General features: G+C 46.7%; 1 protein-coding gene across 1 annotated transcript in view; it reads right to left on the bottom strand.

Annotated features, from left to right (window-relative positions):
- Positions 1-17,985, bottom strand: part of Mertk (MER proto-oncogene, tyrosine kinase) — a 104,377-nt gene that overhangs the window by 1,684 nt on the left and 84,708 nt on the right. The window contains exons 15-18 of the mRNA XM_059261389.1: positions 17,805-17,923; positions 9,713-9,822; positions 7,001-7,160; positions 5,357-5,493 (exon numbers count right to left, since the gene is read on the bottom strand). Coding sequence (XP_059117372.1) covers positions 5,357-5,493; positions 7,001-7,160; positions 9,713-9,822; positions 17,805-17,923 — 526 coding nt within the window. The remainder of the gene's footprint in view (positions 1-5,356; positions 5,494-7,000; positions 7,161-9,712; positions 9,823-17,804; positions 17,924-17,985) is intronic.

The raw sequence follows: 17,985 nt of genomic DNA, 5'->3' as shown, positions 1-17,985 counted from the left end.
CAATCAAATGCTTTCTTTTATAAGTTTCCTTTGTCCTTGTGTCTCTTCACAGCAATAGAAAAGTAGCTAGGACATTTACCAAACAAGTTCGCTAATCTCTGTCTATACCATTAACCTGAGGTGTGACCAAAACCGCTGATTTAGTTGGACCAGTGAACTAAGTAAGAAGACCCAGAGCTTGAGTGGCACATGACGGGTAACTGAGTGGTACGTAGTGTGTGTGTCACTCCCTTCTGGTCTTCCCGACAGCTCTGCCACCACACGTTGTAAATTACAGCACATGCCCTGGGCTCATGGGTAGCAGGAGGAAGCAGAGGAATGAGGCTCGGATTGGGCAAGCCCATCACACAAGTGTCCCTCAAGACCTTTCTGCTGAGCTCTACCGGGGATGCTCCTCTCTTCCAGGCAACATCATCCCCAATGTCTAGTGTCATTAAGGATTACAGTCGAGGGACACGGGAAGGAAATGACAACTGGGAATTACCAGGCTGCAAAAGAGCCATGCCAGCATTTCATTTTGATCCTTCCCTGCTTTGGGAAATTGATATTAATGTCACTGGATAAGAAAACTGAGCTGAGGGGCCTGAGAGATGGCTCAGTGGTTAAGAGCACTGGCTGCTCTTCCAGAAGTCCTGAGTTCAACTCCTAGCACCCACATGGTGGCTCACAACCATCTCTAACTGTAGTTCCCTGGGATCTGATGCTGTTTTCTTTTGAAGACATAAAATACATACATAAATAAATCTTTAAAAAAAGAAAAGAAAACTGAGCTGAATCTAAATTATCTAGTTCATGCTGATTACTGGCTTCTCAGGAACAGAAATGTACAATTTCCATTTTCATATTTACATATAATCTATAGATCCTTGGGTCAATCCTAGTAAGTGTTAGTCCTCACACAGCACACAGATCTCATCTATGCAGACATGATGGTGTCCTTTTATTGGTCTATTTCAGCCTTCAAAGGGTGGGACCTCAACCCAGAACTCCACCCTGACACCTGCCCCACAGTCCTGTTCCATCCTCGCCTCAGGAGTTTCTCTAACTCACTCTCAGTAGCTAGGCCCTTAGACCGGGCAAACAAGCTTTGCTCCTGTTTTTGAGGTTTTCACAGCGCTGGACAATTTTCATGACTCCAGTTTTGCACAGAGTCTTACTTGTTTGCTCAGAAAGGCTTTGAGAAATTCAGTCCTTAGGGACATAACATCCTTTTCATCACTGTGCCATGCTATTTAATTCTCTTTCATTTACCCCACCTCTTAGAAGAAAGAGCTAAGTGACCTGTCTTCATAGAGAATAGTAGCAGTACTATCTTGAAATGTATTTTCCTTTCATGTCTAATACTTTATGAGAATTATATAAATATAATTTTGTGATCTATGTCACAAATATGCATTTATTTATTACAAATATTTTATATATGAGATACATGAGATAGGACCTTACTAAATAGCCAGGGCTGGCCTCAAACTTTTGACCTTCCTGCACAGGCATACCTCACCATGCCCATCTTAAATATGACTTTGAAAGATATGATAAGAGGCTAGGAAACCACAGGAAGATGCTGTCCAGGAGCAATCCATGACTAAATTGTATATATTATAATTGTAGTTATCTGTCTGTGGTACTTAGGGTGTTACCATACTAGGTAAAATCCGTGCATACTAGGCAAGTTCTCTACCACAGAGGTACCCCAGCTTCTGATGATAACATTGGAGAATCTCTTTGGTTGCTGTCTAAGCAGTGAAGGAGGAGCCTTGGGGAAGGGAGATGAAGGTTCTGCACTGTATTTATGTCATGATGTCATCACAATGGAATGAAATCCTGGGTTTCTGTGATGTCAGTGTCAGCAATGAGAGAGGAAGAAGATGGGAATGTTTGTTTGTTTGTTTGTTTAAAGTTTTATTTATTCTTACTTTATATGTATAATATGTGGGTGTTTTGCCTGGATGAACGTCTGTGTACCGTATGAGTGTATTGCCCACAGAAACCAGAAAAGGGTGTCAGATCCCCTGAAACTGGAGTTACAGACTGTTGTTAACTGCCCTGTAGGTGCTGGGAGTTGAACCCAGGTCTCCTGGAAGAATAATCAGTGTTCTTAATTGCTGAGATATCTCTCCAACCCTGTTTTGTTTTCTTTCTCCTTTCTTCCTTCCTTCCCTCCCTCCCTCCCCCTCTTTCTTTCTTCTTTCTTTCTTTCTTTTCTTCTTTCTTTCTTTCTTTCTTTCTTTCTTTCTTTCTTTCTTTCTTTCTTTCTTTCTTTCTTTCTTTCAAACAGGCTCTTGTAATGTAGCCCTGGCTATCTTGAAACTTACTATGTAGACCAGGCTGACCTCAAACTCACAGAGATCAGCCTGCCTCTGCTGGGATTAAAAGTGTATGCTATCATGCCCAGCGAGGAGAGGAATTCTGAATTCTGAAGAGTAACTACTGGCCAACAGGACCCCGTGGGGAATAAGACTGCCATCGCAGAAGATAAAGGGAGGATTCTCATGTCATGGACCACGGTAGACAGCTCCTGGGAAGGGTTCTGAGGGTGCCAGGGAGGCCGTGAAGAGCTCAGCTCGAGAAATGTCCCACGGAAGTTGATTGAAGCATAACAGAAAGTGGCATCCTGGACAGCAGGAAGCAAGACTGACAGTCTGGTCACTGCATGACAGGAGAGGTGACCCTCTGAGGGCAGGATTAGAGATTAGGGGCCCAGGGGCTCTGTGACAGAGATCTGTATGTCTGTCCCTCCCCGCTTCTCCCTCCTCCTCTGTATCTTTCTCACACTTCCTTATCTCTTTGTTTTACAGTACTGGAGACTGAACGTAAGATCTTGTGCATGCTAGGCAAGCTCCCTTACCACTGAGCTACATTCCCCAGTCAACATGGCTACATTTCAGTTAGCTCAAAGCAGCCAAAGAGTAGCTGCACACAGGAGTACATTCATCCTAACTGTGGTTGGACTCAGAGAAACTCAGAATATTCATTCTGTGTTTTCTTTTTTAAAAAAGAATGTCCCAGAAAAGGAAGCACAGAGGCCTCTTTAGGGGAGGCTGTTGCTTGCTGGCATACACATGAAGCTCAGGAATAAAGCCTGCTTCACCAGCCTGCTGACCACATCACATCTGCAAGCCCAGGGCATGCAGCCATCAGGAACATGGGGACTGCGGCTTGTCTACAACCACCTGGGTCCCCAGCCATAGGAGGGGAGCTGACTCTGCCACCTAAAAGTGTTCTCAGAGAACACCAGCTCAGCAGTCTCTTGTTTTAGTCTGAAGTGAAACATAAAAACCACAGTGTGACACAGTTTAGACCTCACTCAGACCCAGACTGACCACTGCTAAATGTCAGCTTCTGCTGGTGCAGGGGGATAGCTAAGGAAGAAACCACAACAAAACTTCCTGGGCAGTGTGGCTACATAGAAAGGCTTCCTATTTTCCAGAAGCCAACATTTCATTAACACAGCCCTTTAAAAAACTACCGTGAAACCCTAGAACTAATCGAATCAGGACTTTAAGATGTTTTCAAGAGATTTACAGCCTTCGTTTCTGTTTAGTATTAGACATCTTCAACCACAAAGCAGGCTGTGGCTGGGAACCAAACAATCTTCCTTGTGTTTGGCTTAGCGTTTAAACCACAGATGGACCTAGGAAGTTGTATACAAAGCAACCTGGTCCCGGGTGCCAAATGAGGCTGCAGAGACAGAGCTTGGGATGGGCCTGAGGGTCTTGCATATACTCACTGGCACCAGCATCCCACATGCTGCTCCATGACAGAGCTAGCTCAGGCCTATGTTTTTGTAATGTTCTTACTAAATTTTGACGATACTATCCCAAGCCCATGGTCCTTAAAGGAGCCTCACCATCGAGAAAGTGTATGTCACCATTGCAAGGCACTGTCTTGAAAAGTTCAGTAAAGTGCTTGGGGAGATCGAACTGATGAGTCTGGGAAGGTAGCTCAGTGGATAAAGCACTTGCCTCACAGGCAGGAGGACCAGAATTTGGATCCTCAGCATACATGTAGTAGCTGGCCTTTATTCCCAGCCATCAGAATGTGGAGGGTAGGGATGCTTGGGGGCAAGCAAGCTAACTAGACAAGTCAAATCCATGAGCTCCAGGTTCAGCAAGAGACTCTGCCTCAGAAAATAAAAGTGGAGATCAACTGAGGAGGACACTTGACACCAATCTCCAGTCTCCACATACATGCACACATATGACACACACATGTGCACCCCACACGTGCAAACACACCATGATGGTTAGTATTATCAACTTGACAGATTCTATAAACATCTGGGAGATGAGCCTATGAGCATGGTTGTGAGAGATGATATTGACCACCTTAATCAACATGGGATGATTGTCTTAACTGTAGGCGGAACCATTCCCTAGGCAGGTGATCCTGGGCTGTATGAGAAAGGGGCCTGAGGGGCAGCAAGCATTCCTTACTCTCTGTTCTTCCCTACTGTGAGTGTGATGTGACCGGCTGTGCCAAGCTCCTCTTGCCTTGACCCCCTGCCACGATGGACAGACACCTTGAACTGTGAGCTGAAACAACCCCCTCCCTACTTCAATTGCTTTTGTCCAGAACCACTGTTCTCTGAAGAGACATACACTCTGTTGCAGATGATAGGAGGTACAGGGAGGTTAAGCCAGCTGCTATGGCCACACATGTGTACAACCCCAAGACCTGGGGGTCTTTCCGTGGTGCGTGGCATTGAAGACTGACAGAGGGCTTTGTGGTAGGAGTTGGGGGAGTTCACACCTGGCCAAGCACAGGTCTCCAGGGAACATTTTAAACACACGATTTCCAGCCCCATTTTGTGCCAGCAGCCTCACACGCTCTAGGCACAGGGATAAGCAACTGCATTGTCAGAATGCTTCCCAAGTGATTCTGAGAGGCAGTTTGCTCTCAAAGGCACTAACTAGCCCAGGTTCCTAAGTGTGACCAGTAAGTTTGAAATGCTATAGAGGAGTAGGATTACTGGGTTCCAAGTAAGGGATGAAGGATCCTAGTACCTCATATACTATAAAGCAGGCCTATCTATTGGCAGCATCTACTTCCCAGTGGTTCTTACGTTGTTGTTCGGAAACACATACTGGTACCTTGTCTTGACTGTGCCCATGGATGGAGGTTGAGACCTTTTGGATAAGTGAGCCACAGTGGGCTCCCAGGAGCTGGCCATACACCACCACCAACATCAGGAATGACTGCTGGCCGGAGGCTTCTGTGAGTGGACTCCCTGCACAGGCTCTCCTGGCTAACAGAGGCCCTGCTTACACTAGCCATGCCTGTGTTTCCCAGGTCATTGCACAACCAGGTAGCCACCCCATGCAGAAAGCCCAGTGACACAGGGATGCTCACTTACAGTTCATCCAGGCAGTCCTCGGGCTGCTTCAGCCTGTGGCCGTGGAGAAGGTAATCATACATCTCATGGTTCTGGACTCCGGGATAGGGAGTCATTCCCCGCGTTGCTATTTCCCACATGGTCACGCCAAAAGCCCACTGAGAACAAAGCCACAAGAAGTTAGGACAAAAGTCTTTCCACAAAGGCTGAATGGACTGTTTCATGGGGAAAGGTCATTTCTTTAAAGCCCTGATGAGGACGCACAAAGCTGGTAATTATGTCTGTGGCCCACTGTTCTCCCAACACAGCAACACACGGGGTTGAAGCCCCATAGTCCCCCAATTGTACCAAAGCTGTTCTGGGAAACTTGGCTAAAGGCAGATAGAGCCTCATCCCATATCAACACTGCTTACTTCGTGGTTATACTCTTGCTGTGGAGTATTTTCTTTCCCCAAGCTCAGATCAAGGCTATAATTACACGGCATCTTCTCCATAGCATATGGGGTCCAAAGGCTACCAAATGAACTCATTCAATTTAATGTGAATATCTTAGTTACGGGCGACAAGTCACTCATTTGTAGCAAAGAAACAGGAGAGTCTCTGAAGGTCACATGCGAAGCATAGGTTCTGAATGTGAGCATTTCACCACAATCGACTATTTGCAGAGTTAGACTTTCTACAAGATATAAAAGCCAGGTATGACGGTGCACACTCGTAATCGCAGCTACCGAGGAGGCTGAAGCAGGAGGACCGGGGAGTTCAATGACTTTCTAGGATACATAGACAGAGTCTGCTTCAAAAATAAAAGGTATAGAAGGCTGGAGAGACGGCTCAGTGATTACCATCACTGTCTGCTCTTCCAGAGGACCAGGGTTCAATTCCCAGCCCCCACATGAGGGCTCACAACCATCTGTAATTTTAGTTCCAGGGGATCTGACAGTCTTCTGGCCTCCATGGGCACTAGGCACACACATGGTGCCCAGACATACAAAGAGGCCAAACATCCATACACATAAAAATTAATAAAAAGTAAAGGGGGATGGAGATGGCTCCGCAGTTAAGAGCACTTTCTACTCTTGCAGAGGACCCAAGTTTGGTCCCCAGCATTCAATTTTGACTCATAATCACCTGTGATTGGCTCAGGCTCCAGGGGATCTGATGCCTCTGGCCTCTGAGAACAACTGCATACATGTGCACATATCCACATACAGATCCACATACTTATACACATAATGAAAATCAAATTAAATCTTTTTTCTTTTTTGGTTTTTCGAGACAGGGTTTCTCTGTGTAGTTTTGGTGCCTGTCCTGGATCTCACTCTGTAGACCAGGCTGGCCTCGAACTCGCAGAGATCTGCCTGGCTCTGCCTCCCTATTGCTGGGATTAAAGGTGTGTGCCACCACCGCCCGGCCCTAAAATTAAATCTTAAGAGTAAAAAAGAGGGAGGCTGAGAAATTATATTAGTGTGCTCATAGCATGTGTGAGGCCTAGGGTCAACCGCAGGACCACAAAAAGCAAATGAATGAGTAAATCCATTAAATAAAAGCATGGTCCGAGCATGCTCCCGGCCCTCAGTTTATCAGAGTGCAATTCCCTGCATCGTCAATCTCCATCATTTCTTTCAGTGTGTCCCCATCTTTGTCCAATCAAAGCTGTGTACACACCACGTCACTTTTGCTTGTGTAGACTCGGTCTGCCAGGCTCTCTATGGCGATCCACTTCACAGGCATTTTGGCAATGCGGCCTTGGCGGTAATAATCACCACTGTATATCTTCTTAGAGAGGCCAAAGTCGGCCACACAGACAGTCATGTCATCGCGCAACCTGTGAAGAGTGAATTGAGGTCCTCAGCAACCTCGGGAGCAGAGCCTTTAATCCCAGGTCTGTATCAGATGTGTGAAAAGTAGCTAAAGACACGGGGTGATTATAGATGTGGCTCAGTTAGCAGACACTTGGTTTGATTCCCAGCACAGCATAAATGGGAATAGTAGTGAATGCTTCTAATCCCAGCACTTGGGAGGTGGAGACAGGAAGAACAAAGGTTCAAGGTCATCCTCAGCCGCTTGGCAAGTTCAAGGCCAGCCTGGGGTTCATGGCACCCTTACAGGAAAAGGAGAAAGAGAGGAAGGGAAGGAGGAAGAATGAAGGAAGGAAAAGGAAGAAGGAGGGAAGAGAAGGAGGAAGAAGAGGGGGAGAAGGAGGAAAGAAGGAAGGAAGGAAGGAAGGAAGGAAAGAAGGAAAGAAGGAAGGAAGGAAGAGAAGGAGGAAGGAAGGAAGGAAGGAAGGAAGGAAGGAAGGAAGGAAGGAAGGAAGGGAAGGAAGAAGACACGGAGCCCATGAGCTTGAGTAGGGAGCTGCTTTAAGATCAAAGACACAGCAAATACTAGGGACTAGACACTACTGTACGCCATCACTCTGGCCTGTGTGGGGCTGGTCCAGCAAAGGCACCCAGGCACAGTGGGGAGGCACTGGGAGGACAGAGATGCAGCAGAGCAGGATGGAGGGTCAGTAGCTCCTTCTGGTCCTTTCCTGGATGGCATCAGGCCATGGCCATCCTGCCTGGTGTCTGGAAGCAGCACCGGCCTCACGGACTACGCAAGGCCTTGTGGAGGGGAGGCAGGAGAGGAGGTGAAGTCTGGGAGACTGGGCACTGAAAGATGGCCCGGAAGGCCTTCCTGCTAATGTAGCCAGCTGTCAAAGGACTGAACTGGAAAGTTAAAGGGAAACAAACTGCAAGGAAGGTCCAAGGTAAACAGTAAAACAGGTCCCAGATACGAAGGAGGAAAAGGAAGAGAGAGGAGACAGGGAAGGGCAGGGGAGAGGCGGGAGGTGACTGAGCTATCCTTGTTTGTTTGACATTAACTTTTTTTTTTTTTTTTAAAGACAGGGTCTCATGTAGCCCAGGTTGGCCTGGAACTTGCCATGCTGCTGAGGATGACTGTGAACTGTAGTCTCCTCCTGCCTCCGTCTCCTGAGTGTTGGGTGTACAGGTATGCACACCCAAAAGTCTCATACTTTCAGTTTAGGGCAAACTAGACAGGCAGTCCTCCTACCTGGCAGGAAAAACATGAAGGGCATATAAAAAGAAAAATAACATTTCATGATTCTCTGTCCACAGTTGAAATCCCCTGGGGCTTTAAAAACTGAAGTAAAAGGGGGAGGGGGCAGTTGAGCAGAGCGAGTGGCCATCCCTACTGTCAAATCTCTGACCAAGAAAAGCACACATGGGCCACTCCCTCGTCTCACAACGGGGAAGTTAAAATCAAGGAACAGTTACGGTATTTGAAGACTGACATCAGGTAATAGTTCTGTTGAAGCAGGGTAAAGAAATGGAGAAAATTCAAGTCCAAAGTTCTTATGTAAATTCTTGTAATTCGTCATCTGCTGTGACGGAAAAGCTTCCAGGTGTTTAAGGTACCAAATTTTATCACAGGTATGGGGTAGATATGAATACAAGTTCCTGGAAAGAAACCACACCTCACGTTGGATCTTCTAGAAGGCGGATTATCTGGTTAGAAGTTCAGTGATTATGGAGCGGTTGGAATGTCGCAGGGCAGAGTCTAACTACAGCATATCTTGAGCCATCTTTAGCTACTAAATTGCCATTCTCTGCCCACCTCTGTGTCTGACCTAAGGTCCTGCAATTATCAGATGAAACCTCTGGGTGTATTAACTTAGCAGACAGCTTTCCACCAACCAAGGCCAAAACTCTCATCAGATAGCATCTGAGGCCCATAGCAGAAGTTTATTTACCCACCTACCTGATGTTCCCACCAATGCATTTGAAAGTGTGTGGATTTTGCTTCTCTTTGTCATGTTACTATAATAACCTGGAAACAGTTACCATTTTGGGATGTGATATTTGAGGTAGTTCAATCTGTATTCTCAGGCCATGGTCACTCATATTTGACTCTTGAATACACTATCTCTTACCCTCTTTGAGAAGAGGGCTTTCTTTGTGTGTCAACAAAGGCTTGGGGAAACGGCCTTTAGGATTTTCATTATTGCCATTCAAGTTATACTATGGTTAGCTGACTTACATATTATTGAGAATCCAAAACCAGCTGATGGCTTTTGGAAAAGACCACAAAGATCATGCCTAGTGCCCCTAGCTGAGTGACAAGAAAAAAACAGACTAATCATAAGAGACAGCTTTGGACACTAGCCAGATTCTTAGAGGCAGAGACATAGAAAATCCCCAAGGAAGAGCCCAGTCAAAATCAGAGCCATAGAAATCCCATCCAAAGCAAGGCACTCCATCCCATCTCCAAGCCATCTGCCCTTTATAATCTAACAGCAAGTCACTCCCCGCCCTATGAAGTTCAAGGCCATGAAGTCTAGTGACCGGACCTCCCCAGGATGGCCTAGGTTCTTACATGCAGTTTCGAGCTGCTAAATCCCGATGAAGAAAATTCCTGTTGCTCAGATACTCCATTCCCTGGGCAATGTCCACCATGAACTTCAACAGTGTCTGCAGGGGGATGACCTAACAGGAGGAAACAAAAAAGAGACATTATGGTGTAGAAGGAAAAGCTGGCAAGTTACTCTTACCCAAGGGGAAACAGTGATGTATTTATTATTATTTTATGTGTATAAGCATTTTGTCTGAATGTATGTATGTACACCCTGTGTGTGCTTGGCACCCAAGGAGGCCAGGAGAGGGTGTCAGATTCCCCTAGAACTGGAATCACAGATGGTCATGAACTGCCATGTAGGTGCTGGGTCTCCAACCTGGGTCTTGTGCAAGAGCAGCCAGTGCTCTTAGCTGCTGAGCCATCTCTGCAGCCTTGGAAACGGTGTTCTTATTCCCTAAGTTAGAGCAGTGGCACAGGGAAAGAAATCTTTCCTTCCTGTGTCTTTAACTTTTTAAAGATGGATATTTTGCTTTGAGAAGGGTTCTGTCTATACAGCTCAGGCAGGACTACTGTTAGAATTCCTAGCCATTCCCCCATGACTGTGCATACCTGGCAAGACGCTTAGTCATCCCAGGGCTTTACATCCTATGCAATCCAACCGGGTGTTGCGTGATCACTCTTATAGTGGGTTTTGTTGTACCTCACGGCTTTTCTCGCATGGTAAAAAGTGCCGCTTAATGAATAACATTGCGCCGCTTAATAAATAACAACTACAACTCAAGATCCTCCTGCCTCAGCTTCCCCAGTGCTGGGATGACCTGGCTCAGAAATAATGCAAATTATGCTTCAAAACAGGAATAAAGAAGACACTCTCTAAAGCCTCTTGAAAAGCATTACATTCTCTTTGCTATTAAAAGTGTTTCAGATGAAAAACATTTTGTATCTTTTCACTGATCATGAGGTCAAGGTGAGCCTTCACATCCCGAGAGGCACCGGGACAGAGGACCATGCCAGCAAAGAGGACGAGGGAGGAGGGCCTTATTGTTTGCTTTAAATTTTCTTTTACATCTACCTGTTTCCTTTGTATGGGGGAGGGAGGGAGGGAGGGAGGGGTCGCCTGGGCCACCGCACACATTTGGAGGTCAGAGGACAACTGCGACAGTCAGTTCTCTCCCTCCATCACGTGGGGCCCAGGGAATGAACTCAGGTTGTCAAGCTTGGTAGAAACCAGTGCGCTGGCTCAGCGCCAAGTTTTAATGAGGGAAGGGGGAGATATTCTGGGAAAGGGTCAGATGTTTGGGAGGGGAAAAACCAACTTTTAGGAGCTGGTTCTAATTCTGTATTCTTGCTATCATTTTTTTATTCTTCCTCCCCTCTCCCCCCTCCCCTTTTTCTTCTCCTCCTTTTCTTTCTATTTGTTGTGTGTGGCACTACCAAGGTTGGTCTCTGGGCCTCACATATGCTAAGACAGCTCATTTTACTTTGAGATAATTTGAAAGATAATTTTCTTCTTCTAGACACCAACAATTAGGGGCAGGTCTTCACCCCTTATCTTTGAACTGAAATACAAGTACACATTCAGAAATTCTATTTTTTCTCTCTAGGGCCTTTCTAGATTTCAGCCATCTAATGTTTTCTCTGTGTTGTAAAAATCAGACAAAACTGCTATGTGAGTAAACATGTCACCGGTGGGCTGGGGATGCAGCTCAGTGGCAGAGGTAGACACACAACCCTGCAACCCTGGGTTTACTACCAGCCCCTAACACACACACACACACACACACACACACACACACACACACACACACAAAGTGAGAGAGAGAGAGAGAGAGAGAGAGAGAGAGAGAGAGAGAGAGAGAGATAAAAATCAGGTGTTGTGGCTCATTCCTTTTATACAGCACTCGAGAGGCTGAGGCAGGAGACTTTCTAAGAATTTGAGCCCAGCCTGGGATATAAAATAAGACCCTGTCTGAAAACAAAAACAACAACAAAAAATTCCTAAAAGAAAAAAAGGAAAGCAGGGAGGCAGGGAGGCAGGGAGGGAGGGAGGGAGGGAGGGAGGGAGAGAGGCAGAGAGAGGGGGCCTTCCGGGCATTTAGAATTGGTTCTAAGGATGATGACTAATGAAGATCTCCAAGTAGTAATTTAATGTTTTATTGCAGTCATGCACTGGAGAAAGGCTGACTACAGGTTCCGGGCAATCATGAATCATGAGTGGTTTGTCCACAGTACCTCCCGGCCCCCATGAATCACGAGTGGTTTGTCCATGGTACCCGCTCCCCACCCCCACCCCACCACAGAACACTGGATTTGTCATGGCTCCTTCTCCAAGGACTGTGAGGTCTCTAGAGTGGTATTCACAAGGGCACTGCATTTTGTTTTGTTTCCTGTGGTACTGAGGATGGAACTCGGGGCCTTGTGTTAGGTTCTCTAGCATTCAGCTATAAGCTTGAATACTACCCTTTTAATGACATATTTTCCAACCATGACACATGCCAATTATATGGTGCACATGAAACCAAAATGCCATAATTATCTTTACCCTAAGTAACAGAGTTACGAAAAAGGTAAACGAATCAAACATGGAAGTTTTGCCTCTTCTGTCTGTATTTAGGGCGTTTAGTTTTCTGGATGCTTATTTCCAGGACGGGGTTTGGGTCCTTGAAACAGCAAACCCTATTGTCATTAGTGAGCTTTATGAATAGAAGATATTACTAATGTGTGATATTTTTTCCTGTAATAATTACATTATTCTTGGAGTCTGTGACTAAAAGTTATTTACAAAATAACTGCACAGAACAACTTAAAAATGAGGCGAGAGGATTGCAGATGTCGCTACAGAGATTTTTATGCACTAGGGACAATCTGAAAGGAAGGAAGCAAAGGAAACAATTTAGCCACAATAAAATTAAAACACTCAGGAACGAATTTAACAAAGAAGCATGCAACTTATCATTATGCGTTCTCTCACAGTGCTGGAGACAATGTAAAAACCCAAATATAATGAAGGAATTATCCTCTACTCACGGCTTAGAAAACTTAATATTATTATAATGTCAATACTGCTTAACTTCTATATTCCACACAAGCCCTGTCCCAATGCCAGCTGGCTTCTTTGTAAACTGGAACGAGTTGATTCTAAAACTCCATATGGAAATCCACAGAGCTCAGAATATCTACAACAGGCTTGAAGAAGATAAAAGGCTCAGACTTACTAAAAGGCACTCTAATTAAAGTGGCGAAGCCAGAGGACAGGCGTGGACACAACCATGGATGAAATTGAATTGACAGTTCAGGCCTGAGAAGACGGTTCACTGGGAAGAGCACCGTGATACAAGGGTGAATGCTTGAGTTTGGATCCCCAGGACCCACATAAGGCAGCAGGAGCCCACAATCCCAGCTCTCCTAATGTGAGATGGGAGGCAGAGACCGGGAATGCCTGAAGGCTCTTAGGACAGCTAGCCTGGTGTGCTCAGCAGAGAGCAGCAGACCCCACATTAAACGAAGTGGAAGATGGGGATAGGAACCAGGTACAGGAGACTGTCCTGTGACCTTCACACCTATACCTGACGCTGGGACAACAGGAGTATGCCAGCACACCTAGTTTTTGCAGTGCTGGAAACAGAAGCCAGGGGTCCAAGTGGTCCCAGCAAGCACTCTACCTGCTGCGGATCTAGCCCTCAGGACAATATTTTAGAACCCCGAGGATCTTGGAAGGGAGTTCATCATGGATGGACCCATGCATGATGGCCAGGAACTTGTAGTGGGTCTTCTTCTTTAGGGACACGGAGGCACTAAAATATTTTGTGTGGCTTGGAGGTCTTCTGTGGTCACCATCTGCTGTGGGATGTTCTATATGGCAAATGTGTTGCTAATTAGTCAATAAATAAAGCACTGATTGGCCATTGGCTAGGCAGGAAGTGTAGGCGGGACAAGGAGGAGAATAAAGCTGGGAAGTGGAAGGCTGAGAGAGAGAGACACTGCCAGCCACCATGATGAGAAACAGCATGTGAAGATGCCGGAAAGCCACGAGCCATGTGGCAAGGTATAGATTAATGGAAATGGATTATTTTAGGCTGTAAGAACAGTTAGCAAGAAGCCTGCCATGGCCATACAGTTTGAAAGCAATATAAGTCTCTGTGGTTACTTGGTCGGGTCTGAGAGGCTGTGGGACTGACAGGTGAGAGAGATTTGCCCTGACTGTGGGCCAGGCAGGAAAACTCTAGCTACAACCATCCTCATAACCAAGTCCAACAGTGGCTTTCTTTCTTTCTCTTTCCTTCTTTTTGAACACTTTAAGATTTTTATTACATTTATTTAGTTTGGGACATTCGTATTCTTTCACCATGTGGTTCCTGGGGATCAAACTCTGGTCTTAGGCTGGGTAGCAAGCATCTGTATCTACTGAACGGTCTCCAAGCATCTGTATCTACTGAACGGTCTCCAAGCATCTGTATCTACTGAACGGTCTCCATATCCCCCTTCTAAACACCTTAAGTGGGAGAATTGTGCAGCATCTCAATAAAGTTGTTGCAAAGAAAGTACTGTTCTAAGAGAAGGGATCAGGGAGGGGGAGTGGAGACAGATGGACACAGAGGTGGAGGTGGGGAGAAAGAGGGGCCCAGAGTGAGGAGAGGTAAAGGATGGGCTTCTCCCCTTTGTCTCTGGATGCTAGCCTGTGACACTTAAAGCAACTGCTGCCATCTTATAACCAAGCGCAGTACCACCGCAGATGTAAAGTCCAAGTGGGGTGATGCCAGACACCCAATACTGCAGCCAGAACTGGCTGCCTCCGGAGCAACGGTACCCCGGCTCTGTAGCCCAGGCTGCCCTTCTGCTTGTGATCCTCCTGCTTCGGCCTCCTCAGTAGCTGGGACCACGGCCTGTGACACCAGGCTCAACTCTGTATCTCCTCTTTAAAGGTGATTCTGAGTTGGTTTGGATATTACATGCTAGTAAAGCCAGCTTCCTTCCTACAGAGCCCAAAGTGCAACCCCAGGGTAACTCCCCTGCTGTAGACCTCTCTATCCATCCTTCTGTGCTGAAGTGTCTCTCTGTCCACCCTCCCCTGCTGTGGTGTCTCTCTGTCCATCCTCCTCTGCTGTGGTGTCTCTCTGTCCATCCTCCCCTGCTGTGATGTCTCTCTGTCCATCCTCCCCTGCTGTGGTGTCTCTCTGTCCATCCTCCTCTGCTGTGGTGTCTCTCTGTCCATCCTCCTCTGCTGTGGTGTCTCTCTGTCCATCCTCCCCTGCTGTGGTGTCTCTCTGTCCACCCTCCCCTGCTGTGGTGTCTCTCTGTCCACCCTCCCCTGCTGTGGTGTCTCTCTGTCCATCCTCCTCTGCTGTAGACCTCTCTGTCCATCCTCCTCTGCTGTGGTGTCTCTCTGTCCATCCTCCTCTGCTGTAGACCTCTCTGTCCATCTTCCTCTGCTGTGGTGCCTCTCTGTCCATCCTCCCCTGCTTTGCCCTTGCCCCCAGAGACAACTTGCGGTCTCTACAATTGCCCCAGGAGAAAACCAAAGGTTCCAACAACATCTGTGCTCTCTGATCTCTCGCCCCCATCCTGGTCACATGCTTCTCTTCCCTTGTTTCATTTCCACCATGGCAGTGCAGACTATTAAAGCTTCTCCAGTCGGAACTCCTCCCTTCCCCAAAGCTCTAGAGCAGACGCACATTTCCGCTTGATGCATGTCATCCCAGCTGCCATCCTCGGTAAGATGCTGAAGTGGTGCTTATCATCTGCCTGTCTGTCCTGCACACCTCCAGGGACACTATCCACGCCGAGGACAGTGACACTTGGAGCCCAGAATCTAGGCCTGGTTCAGAAGCTCATTGAGACTTAATCTTGGATGACGGCAGTTGGAACAAAAGGTCTTTATGCCGAGGGAAATGACTGAGCAAAGAAGCAGCCTGAATAAAGCCCGGTGTGCCAGCTACTCTCTGAACTCTGTGTCTCCCACCTTTATCACAGACTACAAACTATCAGAATGTAAAAATATATTCCTTTTCATCTCTGTCACACCCGGGAGTTAGTCTCTACCACTGAGTACCTGTACCCTGTACTTTTGCAAAGGGAAAAAAAATCAGTCGAGAAAATACTCTGCACTTGCTTTCCTTAGTTGTTGTTTTGTTTAAAAGAATAAAAGATGACAGCAGAACTTTGGCCAGTGGAAGCTGAACTATTAAAGTGTGCTGAGGGTGGGGCAGGGTGGAGGATGGGGGTTAGGGGGACTGCAGGGGAGTGTAAAGAAGCAGGATAGAGTGGGAAGAAGCACACTCAACAGTGTTAAAACTTACAGAAAGGTTGCAGTATTCAAGTCAATGGTGTGGGGACAGAGGATGGGCAGACAGTTTAATGGATCAGAGGGAGGGCTCAGAAACAGACCCGCAGTGTGCAGCCTGTCACGTTCTTGATAGAGGTGTGAAAGCAATTTAGTAGATTAAAGGTGGCCTTTTCATAAATGATGACCAATTACATACAAAACTAACCAACCAAAAAGGAACCTTAGAGTCAGAATGTGGCTTAGTTGGTTAGAGTGTTTATAAAGCATGCAAGTAGCCCTGGGCTCAATGCCCAGCATCACAGGAATGGGACGAGGTGGTACACATCTGTAATCCAGAACTCCAGAGGCAGAAACAGAGACAGGAGGATCAGAAGTTAAAGGACCTTCTTAGCTATATAGTGAGTCCGAGTTTGAGGTCAGCTCGGGCTTTAAGATTCCCTGGGCAAAATAAATCATGTAAAACTGAACAGTTTTAAGAAAGCAGCAGGGAAAAATAAAACAATTTAACTAAGGGGTTAGTAAAGTGTTCTCAGACGTAACAGCCAAAGCATGATACATGAAAGACCGTAACTGCCCTCAGCAGAGTTCTGCTGTTGGTGGCTGCTAAGAGGACCGTGATGCCTGTGTTAGAGCATGCCCTGGTATCAGCTGGTTGGTACAGTTCCTTCCCACTGCGGCACCGTTTGGCAGCAATGACTTAGGGACTGCTGGCCCACAGCAAATTCTGTCCTAATCTAGGGTGAGTCCCGATAGAGGTCAGCCCCAGGTTTTCCCTTTGTGGGTGCCTGTGGTGATGCTGCCATCTCAGAGAAGTGATGGAGAGGAGTGATGGACCAGCCTGAGTATGCCATGGACACAAATCACAGCTCCTGCTCATAGGCACAGGTCTGCCCACAGGGAACATGAGAGGGGAACACGGTGCTCATTTCACAAGGAGGCCCACGGCAATGTCTCCATCATAGGATCCCCAAATCTACAATCTTTGAAGTCCATAGTAAAAGCTGACCCCAAAGAGGACAAGCCTTTTTTTTTTTTTTTTTTTTTTTTTGGTTTTTCCAGACAGTTTCTCTGTGTAACAGCCCTAGCTGTCCTGGAACTAGCTCTGTAGACCAGGCTGGCCTTGAACTCACAAAGATCCACCTGCCTCTGCCTCCCGAGTGCTGGGATTAGAGGTGTGCACCACCACCATCCAGCGAGGACAAGCCTTTAAATTCATGCTTCTGAATCTCTGAGATGACTCATTATTAGCTTTCTGGGTATAACCTAAACTGCAAAGGCTGTGCAGTCCTCAGGGGGTAAGGGGGTAACGGAGTACAAGGATGGCAGCTGAGCCCTCTCGCCTTGCCATATCTGCCTGCAACCCATCTTAGTGAGGACCACAAGATGAGTCAGTCATAAACGAATATTTCATACTTCAAAGGCTGAAACCCATGACTCCAAGAAGGGCTCTAAAATTTACTTTAGGAGAGCTGGGTGTGGTGGTACAAACTTGTGATCCCAGCACTCAGGAGGCTAGCCTGGGCTATAATGTGAACTTACCTCAAATAAACAAAACACATCTCTTTAGGAGAGCTGCCTTTACCAGCCTTTGATGAATAAAGGCTCCACAGGCTGCAGTCAAGGAGACTTTGGCCCAAGATTGTGGGACACCTGGCCTCCTCCCACCGTGAACAGGGATAAAGACTCCTTCATAGGCCTGTTGAGGGGGTGTACAGTGAACTTTGAACCAAGGCCAGCGTCCTTCTCTGCATTTTCAGAGACCCTGGGGTTGTCCAAGTTGTCACGAAAGCTTCAGGAACAGTTGAGAGGCAGCACAAGTGGCCTGTTTACCTTTGGTCTTGTTTCTATCCGGGAATATAGCAGGAACGTATGCAGGTCTCCGTATTTCATGAAGGGTAAAATCACCATGGGCTTCGGGATGCCTTGAGAGCTCATTTCTATACACACACCTGAAATTGAAAACAGGACCAGTTACAAAGAGCTCTTGTTAGGTATGAACACAATGAACACA

Source organism: Peromyscus eremicus, chromosome 4 (assembly GCF_949786415.1).
Source record: "Peromyscus eremicus chromosome 4, PerEre_H2_v1, whole genome shotgun sequence".
Classification (NCBI taxonomy): Eukaryota; Metazoa; Chordata; class Mammalia; order Rodentia; family Cricetidae; genus Peromyscus; species Peromyscus eremicus.
This window is presented reverse-complemented; position numbering and strand designations above follow the sequence as displayed.